This window comes from Marmota marmota, unplaced genomic scaffold (assembly GCF_001458135.2).
Source record: "Marmota marmota marmota unplaced genomic scaffold, marMar, whole genome shotgun sequence".
Taxonomy (NCBI): Eukaryota; Metazoa; Chordata; class Mammalia; order Rodentia; family Sciuridae; genus Marmota; species Marmota marmota.
In genome coordinates this window covers 26,518,431-26,528,212 of record NW_026000185.1, presented here as the reverse complement: position 1 = coordinate 26,528,212, position 9,782 = coordinate 26,518,431, and the positions used below count along the sequence as shown (strand labels likewise).

Genomic DNA, 9,782 nt, shown 5'->3' with positions numbered 1-9,782 from the left:
AGCTTGCTCCAGGGACACACTGCCCTGCTGGCCACTCAGGCCGCCAGGTTGCAGAGAGGCCCTGACCAGCCATGACCACAGGGCCTCCTGTGCCAGGCAGAGTCTGGCGGGTGGCAGGCGGGCTCTGCTCTAGGCGGGCGCAGCCCCTCCCCACCGCCTCCTGCATCCCTGACGCCTCATCTCAGCACCTGGCCGCGGGGGGGCGCAGCTCGAGCCGTGGCCAAGCCCTGCTCGGCTTTTGCCAGCCAAAGGGTGGACCCGATGGGCACTGCCTTTTCTGTAAGACAGAAGATAGACCCTGCTGTGTCACAGGGGCCATTGGGGGATCAAACTCCACATGAAGGCACGTGGCCACCTGCAAGGGCAGGACCGGGGATGGCAGAAGGGACAGGAAGATCTGGAAACGCCCGGGGACCCAGCTGCCCCACTCCCACCCCCGGGGGCCCCCGGTCTCTGGTGGCGTCTCTGGTGCCAGGTGCTCGCTGACTTGGGGGCTCCCAGGCCACGCGCCATTCCCCTCCCCATGAGTGCCTGCGCATGCCAGTGGTCACCTCCCCGCGAGGAGCTCCGTCACTGTGCTGAGGTCACAGTTCCAGGGCTGCCTTTGCCACGGCCACCTGCTCCTGGGAGACGGCCTTTCCTCTCTCAGCCAGGTCCCCAGTGCCCCGACACCACACAGCACCTGGCACAGGGTCCGTTACAGAATGAAGGCGTAGAATGGCCATCCCCTGGGGGACTGGTCATGGGACCCTTGCGGACACCCAAGTCTTCTGACACTCAAGAGCCCTCCACAGAGTGGCTTGGCACCTGTGCTGAGTTTCTGCACCTATCTCGCTTCATGCCATCTCTGGACACCCGAGGACACCCCTGGGTGCACAGTGGCCCACGGTGGCCTCCTCACTCGCACGACACCCGCAGCACTAGGTGTATAGCAGGTTCAAGTCTTGCTCTGGGGACTTCTGGGTCCCCCCCACCCCGTTCCTGCCACAGATGGGCACACTGACAGCAGCTTCGGCGGCCAACCCCGACCTTGCCTCCGATGGGGGCTCCGCGAGCCTCTGCCCAGGGGCGTCCACCCTCTCGCTGACGTAACGGGAGGCAGGAGGAGAATGTCCCAACGGCCTGTTCTCAGTGACGACCACCCGGCTACAGGCTAGAGGCCCACGGCAGGAGAGGTGAACGACGGCAGAGGGACGTCACTCCCCAAGTGACCGGGAGGCCGTCTCAGCAGCATCCCGCGAGGACAGGGGACCATCCCCAGGGTTCTGTGCACACAGAGCCTGCAGAGGTTAAGGCAGCTGAAAAACGCCCGAGGGTCCCTCTAATCACTGTCCCTGAGGGATCGAGAACACAGTCACCCTGGGCGGGAGGTGACCACAGGGCCCTGGACACCGGCCGGTGATGGGCAGGCTGCCGAGTGGACCCTCCCTCCTCTCTGACCCCGCAGCCACTGATCGTACCCCTAACACCTGCCCTTAGGTGAAGGACCAAGAGGCCATGCGAGGACCCCAGCTGGAACCACGGCCTGCCTGGTCCCCTGGGGAGCCTGGAGGGGCAGGCGGTGGCCGTGGGGTCTGGCAGAGGGCGGGGAGGGCTGGGCCACAGAACCAGGGCTGCTGCCGGCTGCAGAAGAGACAAGGCACCGGCCACCAGAGGGCAGGCCAGAGGGACAGAGTCAGGAGGACCCCGGGCGGACAAGGCCACAGCCCCCACCCAGGCCCGCGGGTTCTGGGTCACTCTGTCCAGCTGGGGCTGAGCAGCGACGTGGGCGTTCACTGTGGCTCCACAGATGGACCTCCAGCCCCTAACTTGGTCCCCTGGACCAGTGTCCAGCCCTGACCTGGCTCTGGTGGAGGGCCTCAGTCCTGGTGCCAGCCCAGCCTGTGCCCATTCTCCAAGAGGGGCATGTCGCTCCCTCAGGGGAGCTGGTCCTGTCAACAGGACCACCAGGTGGCCGTGGCAGCCACCTCTGGTCTCCTCCCAACACCGGGAGCCCATCCACTGCCCAAGTCCTGTAACCAGAACACGTAAGCTGGACACCTGGTCTAAAGCCTCCTGTGCCCAAGTCCCCAAAGTCCCCTGAGCGTGTCACTGCAAGGCCTCAGGGCCCAGTGAGGGCATCGCCTGGAGGTGGTGTCCTGTTGCCTGGCAATCCAGGGCCCCAGCCACCCCAACACCTTTGTCTATGGAACAGGGTGTCCTTGGCAGCCCCAGGACTAACCCCATCCTCAGATGCCCCTGAAGAAATGACCTCCAGCCTGGCAACGTCCTGGACCCGACTCTGGCCACCCTCCCCCCGGGCCTCTCCTGTCCCCGGCTGGCTGGCCCAGGGCCCCGAGCTCCCTAAGGAGCCGGTAAGGGCCGTCCCCAGACATGCATGGGCCACGTCTCCGCCCCGGCCTGGCCTCAGGAAGCCGGGTCCTCACAGGGCCTTCCTTCCTGTCCTGCCCTCGCCTCTCTGAGGCCACTGTCACCTCAGCTTCTCTCACAGCCTCAAGTTTCCTCCCCCCCGCACCCCCTCCCCCTCCGTGGCCCTCTGCCGGCCCAGCACTGCCCTGGCCGCTCCACCAGCCAGACCTGGGGGCAGGACCCTGGCCGGCGGCTGGTCCTTGCTGCCATCGCTCTGCTTCCTGCAGGGACTCTTCCAGCGGTGGCCGCTCTCGAGGGCACCCAGGCCTGCCTGGCCCCATGGCCTCCACTCTCCCTCCAGGTCCAGCCTCCCCGAGCCTCACCTTCCTCACAGCCCTGCTCCGAGATGGGAACTGCTGCTCCCCATTCCCTAGACGAGGACACCGAGGCCCAGGGAGACTGAGTGACCAGACAGGGCCAGCTGCAGCAGGCCCCAGGGGTGGCCTGTCCCTGTCCCCCGAGGATGAGGTGGAGCCACATGCCTGCTACCACCCTGGGATCCTGTTGCCTCCCCGGGGTTGGACCAGGGCCCATGGCCAGGGCAGAGCCAAGGCCTGGGGCTGCCCTGTGCAGGCCTGGAAGCTGAGTCACCTCCAAGAAGCACAGTGCCATCTGCAGGCGCGCTGGCCACTGGGCGGCACCAGAAACCCGATCTGTTTACTCCGAGTTCCCGACTCTGCAGGGCAGGCCCTTGGCGGCCTCCCCTGGGCACCCGGGCCATGAGCCCCTTCCAGCCCAAGCCCTGGCCAGCAACACCCCTTCGCCAGGAGGCGGAGCAGAGGGCAGCTGGAGGGGAGCTGGTCAGGCGAGGCCCACGGCTGAGACTTGGGGTTTGTGGACCAGATAAAAATCAGCAGGGCACAGGGAGAGGGTGCTGAGGGCAGGGCTGGGAGGCCAGCTGTGCCATCTTCCAGACCCTGGAGGCCGGTGAGGCTGCACTCCAGACCCCAGGAGGCCAGCGCCCCCTCTGTGAGGCGACCCTTCCTTCCCGGGGCAGCTGATTCTAGAGGCTCTACCAACGAGGCCTCCTGTAAGGGGACACCTGGCTCATCTTCATTCTGTCCTTCGGGGCCCCCGATGCTCACCTGAACGTGGGTGTCCCAGCTGGGAGGGTGGCGGGGAGCCCGGCAGGGCCACTTCTGGGATAGCCCCTCACTCTGCTCCCCGCCTGGGACATTCCACCCTGTGCTCCTCAAACTTCATGTTTCAGGTGGACCCTGCCGTGGGCCACCCTCTGTTCCATGGGAAGCCCTCTCAGTGCCACCCATACCTCCCCTCCTGACGGCCAGCGCCTGTTCAGTGAGAGGGATGCGCAGAGCCAGAGCCCATTCCGCTGAGTTTACTGCCCCTGCCCCGATACTGGGTGCTTACATGGGTGGGGACCAAGGCTGCTTCACCACTGCAACCCCCACTCACAGCTCCAAGTGTCCAGTGGGGTGCGGCAACATCCGACTGAGTCCGCCACGTGAGGAGGGCAGAATCGAAAAGCTTGTAAATCTTAGGTTGCACGACATTCTGAGTAGCATGACGCTATCTCACGCTGTCCCCCTGTGCCCTACCCTGGATGTGAATCGTCCTGTCCAGTGTATCCATGCTGTATATACTACCTGCCCGTTAGTCACCTGGCTAGTCTTAGTGGCAGTCTGTGTTATCAGATACACTGTTGTCCTTGTTACGGTTCAAGTAACCCCTATGTTACTTACTAATGGTTTTGAAAAACTACAGGAGCGATGCCGGCAATTTTATCACAGTATATTACTATATTTGTTTACTTTTATCAGTGGTTATTGTTGTCTGTTGCTAACTTATAAATAAAACTTTATCATATGTAAGAAAACTGTGTCTATTTAAACTGGTTCTCTCCATGGTTTCAAGCATCCACTGGGGGGGCCTGGAACTCACCCCCCATGGACATGTCGGGGCTGTGGTGTGGAGGATTTGGCAGAGTCAGGCAGGTCCCTTCCTGGGCCCCCGGGGCCTGTGGGTTCCACCACCTCCAGCTCAGCAAGCCTGGTGAGGTCTTGTTGGTGGTCAAGGCAGACCCGGGTGAGGGTGCGAGTCACCAAGGTGTGGCTGGGAGCCACATTAAACCTGGGGAAAGGACTCAGGTGGAATCACACACAGGTCAGGGTGGGGGCGGGGAGACGGGCCTCGTTCTCTGGCAGGTCTTGTCTGTGTGCTGGCTCCCTGTGCTGAGCCCTGGACCACCCACCACGTCACCTGCCTGCCCCCTGGGAATGAAGATGAAGTCCCCAGGGTCACGGTCCCCAGGTCTTCCTCCTTCTCTCGGGGCTCCTCTGGGCCTCAGCCAGACACGTCGAGCAGTCCCCTGCAGGTGGCCATGTGGCTCGGGCTCCAGGGGGGGCCTTGAGGGTCCCCAGAAGCCAAGGCTGAGGGGAGAGGGGCCTGGAGGTGACCTGAGCTGGAGAAGGAAGGACTGCACCATCACCACGCCATGCCTGGCACTGACCCCAGGTTGTGCTCTTTGTGCAGGTGAGAAACATTTCTAAGGTGCTGGCACCCAAGCCTGGGTCCTGGGTACCCGTGGTCCCCTGCACTGACACGGAGTCGTCTTCCCTACGTGACGCATCCTGCAAGTCCTGGTGTGACACTGCACTGTAGGGGACCAGAACCAACCCGGGTTCCAGTGGACTCCACACCTCTTACAGGGACTTCAGCACCCCAGGATCTGGTATTCTGCGGGTCCTGGGACCAACTCCCCAAGGACACTAGGAAGGTCTATGATTTTTTTAAATCCAAAATTCATCTTTAAAAACTGGGCCATAACTTATTAGAATAAAGAGGACAGGGTCTGGGAGGACGACCTGGAGTCCTGGTGCAGAAACATGCCAACATCACCCCCGGCCTGGGAAGATGTGGGGCGCAGCCACCATTGCAGGGGGCCGGCCTCTAACCCCTCTCCTGTTGACCGGAGGGGACCGCTGCCCTGCTGTCTCCACAGATTCTCTTTTCTAAAATTCTTAAACTTTGCTCTGATTGGTTGTACGTGATGGCAGAAGGCACTTGGCTACCACACAGGTGGAACAGGGCCTCCCCTTCTTCTGGTCGCACATGATACAGAATCCCGCCGGTTGTGCCATCACCAGCACAGAGTGTGGAAGCCCTTCACTCCCCTCGGCCTGATCCAGAGCAGCTCTATTCTTCCCCAGTGCCTTCCCCCATTGTGAATTAGCTTCCTCATATCAGAGAAAACATTTGGCCTTTGGTTTTTTAGTTACTTTGTTTAGCATGATGTTCTCCAGCTCCAACCATTTACCAGCAATTGCTAGCACTTCATTCTTCTTTAAGGCTGAGTAATATTCCTCTGTGTGTGTGTGTGTGTGTGTGTGTGTAATGTATCCATTCACCCACCTAGGTTGGCTCCACAATCCTTTGGGTATAGACCGAGGAGAGGGATAGCTGGGTCAAATAGTGGTTCCATTCCCAGGTTTCCAAGGAATCTCCATACTGCCTTCCATATTGGCTGCACCAATTTTCAGTCCCACCAGCAGTGTATGGTGTACCTTTTCCCCCACATCCTCGCCAACACTTATTGTTGTTTGTCTTCATGATAGCTGCCATTCTGACTGGAGTGAGATGATAGAGTGGTTCGGATTGGCTTTTCTCTGATCGCTAGTGGTGATGAGCATTTTTTCACGTATTTGTTGACCTCCACGGCGTCACACAGGTGAGCTGCCCTGTTTCTGGCCTCTCCTGCTCAGTGCGCCGTTTCTAAGGCGCTCCTCTCATTCCGTGCCACTTGCCACTGTCCTCGCTGCTGGACACGCCCCTCCACACCGTCACCACAGGTGCACCTGTTTGTCCTTCCTTTGGTGGCCTGCAGTTTGGGACCATCATGAGGAAAACCACTGCGATGACCTTAAACGCCCTGGCTGTTTCCTTTGCCCCCAATTCCCGTAATTCCACCGGAGTGGCCCACGCTCACCGCAGAACTGTGTGCCGCCCGGGGCTTCGCAGGCCACCAGAGCCCCGTCCCCCTGTGCGGACGCTGGATTCCAGGGGAGCCGGGAAGCAGCCCTCGGGCTGGGCTGGGCCAACAAGCTGGGGAGAGAGCTGTGGTTCCAGTGTCCCCTCCAAGAGAGACGCTGAAGCGGGGGACCTTCATGAGGTGACAGGTCACGAGGTGACAAGTCACTAGGGCTCTGTCCCATGCACGGATTAATGCCTTTACCTCAGGGGGCTGTTCCTGACAAAAGGGGTGAGCGGTCCAGCTTCCCCTGCGGCAGACCAGAGCTGGCCACATTCTCAGGCAGCGCCCGTGACTGCCCTCGGGCCTTCCCAGCCTCCAGCCCTCAGGCTTCCCAGCCTCCAGCCCTGGGGCCTCCCAGCCTCCCAGCCTCCAGCCCTGAGCCCAAGAAACTCCCTCGGTGTGTATACTCCCCATCTGAGGCGTGAAGACAGAGGGCTGGGGGGGGACGGCCGGCCACCCTGGGACAGTGTCCAGGGAAGGGCTCAGAGGAGGGGCTAGAAGCCCAGGCCCGAACCAAGAGGCCCCCAGAGCGGCACCTGGTAGAAGAGGGTCCCTGAGCCAAGGACGAGGACTCCTCTGCTATGGTGACAGGGCGTTGGGCCCCGTGGACACGGAGCGTGGGCTACGCTGTGTCCTGTGACGTAGAGTGGAGAGTCTCCGTGGGACAAAACCATTCACAAACATCCAGGGACAAGCGATTACTGTCCCGTCAAGGGGACCACCGGGGACACTGTCACTCCAACAAATAGAGTCAGAGCAGGATTAACAACTGCCACGGATCACAGTGGCAAGCGCGTCATTGTGCACCTGAGCACAGCTGGAGCACGGGATGAGACCTGCGTGTGTGTGGCTGGTGCTGCTGGGGACCGAACCCGGGGACTGAACCCAGGGCCTCACCCTGAGCTCCACCCAGCCCTGGGGGTGGGTCGATATGTGCTCGTTTACATATGTAAAGACGTCTCATTACATTTATTCCCTGGTACCAGGGACTGAGCCAGGGGCACTGAGCCACAGAGCCACACCCTGCCCTTTTTATTGTCTTAGTTTGAGAAAAGGCCTGGCTACCTTGCCTGTCATCCTCCTGCCTCAGCCTCCGAGCGCTGGGATTTCAGGCGTGTGCCTCGGCGCCCGGCCTGACCTGTACTTTGTAAACAGCTTGCCCTGGCTGCGTGGAGGAGTTGCCCCTGGCCGCGGAGGACACGCTGTTCCGTCTCTGGGCAGCCCTCTCCGCTCCTGTCTGGGCCCATCTTCTCTCAGGCTGGGCACTGGTCAGGGCTCTCCAGGGCCAGAGCCCACAGGATGGATGATCAACAGAGCTGCTGACTGAGCTGAGAGGGTTTGTGAGGGGAACTGGCTCACGGGTCGGTGGCCCCGAGGGTCCCCATGGCAAGCTTCTGCAGGATGAGGACCCAGGGAAGCTGGGGGTGGAACTTCAGTCCAGGCTGAAGGCTGAGGACCTTGGGTCACTGGCGTGAGTCCTAAAGTCCAAGGGCCAGGCAGCCTGGAGCTCCGTCACCAAGGGTGGAGAGCCCCACTCCAGGACAGAGGGGCTGTGGCTGCACCTGTTCTCTGCTCCCTCCAGGCCTCGGCTGACTGGATGGGGGCTGGCCATGTTGAGATGGACATTCCTGCACCGTCTGCTGATGGGAACGCCCTCACGGACACGCCCGAAAAACAGGGCTAACCCAACACCCAAGATCCCCACCACGGGCTCCACCCACGGCCTCGCAGGACCAGCAACGGAGGCCTACGTCTGGTCACGACAGAGCGGCCCCTCCTGAAAGGACCTCAGGAGCACCACGAGGAGCTGTCACCATCACTTCTCGTAGTCCCAGGGTCTGCTGGAGTTGGGACGCGAATGTGTCCTTCCTGGAAGGACCCCAGTCCAGGAAGAACTTGGGGATGGTCAGAGCAGGGCGTAGTGCTCACTGCAGGGACAGACAGGATAAGGGACACTCCAGGCCCACGACCCACTCTGTCCCCCAAACACCGGGAAGACTCTTCCCCTCCACCAGGGAACCCGGGCCTCCAGTCCCTTCCCTCCCTGCCCTCTTGGGACACTGTAGCAGGGACATGTTTTCCTACACCCGAGAAGTTGGCCAGTACCAGCCTCAGCTGGGGGACACTGGGAGGGGAAGGGACTGCGGTGCCTGGGGAGCCCCCGTCCCAGCCAGGACAGCCACCGTGTGGGCCTGGACCGCAGGACCGTCCCATGATGTTTCACGAAAGATGGAGGCCAGTTCTGTGGCCGCCCTCCTGTTCAAATGCTGATGAGGTTTTGAACCCACTGGGTGGACCCGGGGACACGCGGCCTCCTGTGCCCCGCTTTCCTTCCCTGGACCCCAGAGGGGCTCCGTTGGTTTTAGGAGCAACTTCCTGAGGGCAAAGTAGATGTGTGACTGCTTAGGGGACAGTGTCAGCGGCACCAGGGGACCTAAGCCACGGCCTGCAGAACCCCAGGGTCCTGTGTTGCCTGCTGGTGGGGGTCAGGAAGGGGCTGGCCGGAAGACTTCAATGGCCCGCATCCGTCTGTCTGTACCGCAGGTTGTCAAGGCCAGCCGCCAGCCGGGACCTGCGGGGCTCCTTCCGGAACCCTCCAGCAGGCAAGCCCGGAGCCTGGGCAGCAGCGCCCAGCCGCCCAGCAGTGTCCATGCCCGGGCAAGCCGCCCCCCAGGCCCTTCCTGGAAGCAGCTTCTCAGGAGCCTGGGAAGAGGGCGAGTGTCCCTGCCACTCCCAGCAAGCCGGGGCCTGTCCTGCGCTCCGGGCCACTCCTGTAGTAGGACAGTGTCCAGCTCTGGGCTGGCTGGGGACACAGGTGTGGCAATGAGAGGAGGCGGGGATGGGAAGGCACCTGGAGGTGGGGCGCTGGGCGGGGGTGGACAGCCAGCCCGAGGGCCAGGGCTTCACACGGCGGCCTGCTGGCAACTCCTGTGGGCACAGGCCACCTCGCCACCCCGCGCCTGACGGCTCTGCCCAGAGGAGCCCAGGTGCACCCATGGGCCCCTGCCCCACCCAGCCCTGAGCCCGGACAGCTCAAGTGAACCTTCTGGAAGGTCATGTGTGCACTCACACTGTCCAGTACGAGTGCTGGCCGCTGAGGCGGAGCCAGCGTGGCCAAGGAAGCGGATCTGAAATCTTGATTATTTCAAATACGAACAGCGGCCTGTGACTCGAGGCTGCCAGGGTGGGCAGTTGGGACCACAAGCTGCCTGGCAGTTCTAGAACTTTCCAACCCATGGTTCCAGCCTAGGCAGCCTCCATCTGAGTCGAAGCCCAGATGTCCCCACCCCCACCATTGTGGTGTCAGGAGAGCACAGGTGACAAGAGAAGCCGGGTCCCGTCCCAAGCCATCGCCAGCAGCTCCAGATCCCTTGCCATGGCC

At 62.0% G+C, this 9,782-nt stretch overlaps 1 protein-coding gene across 1 annotated transcript in view; it reads right to left on the bottom strand.

Annotated features, from left to right (window-relative positions):
• Positions 1-9,052, bottom strand: part of Castor2 (cytosolic arginine sensor for mTORC1 subunit 2) — a 24,423-nt gene extending 15,371 nt beyond the window's left edge. Inside the window, exons 1-3 of the mRNA XM_048790084.1 lie at positions 8,940-9,052; positions 4,312-4,500; positions 1,030-1,194 (exon numbers count right to left, since the gene is read on the bottom strand). Coding sequence (XP_048646041.1) covers positions 1,030-1,194; positions 4,312-4,500; positions 8,940-9,052 — 467 coding nt within the window. The remainder of the gene's footprint in view (positions 1-1,029; positions 1,195-4,311; positions 4,501-8,939) is intronic.
• Positions 9,053-9,782: the final 730 nt, after the last annotated feature.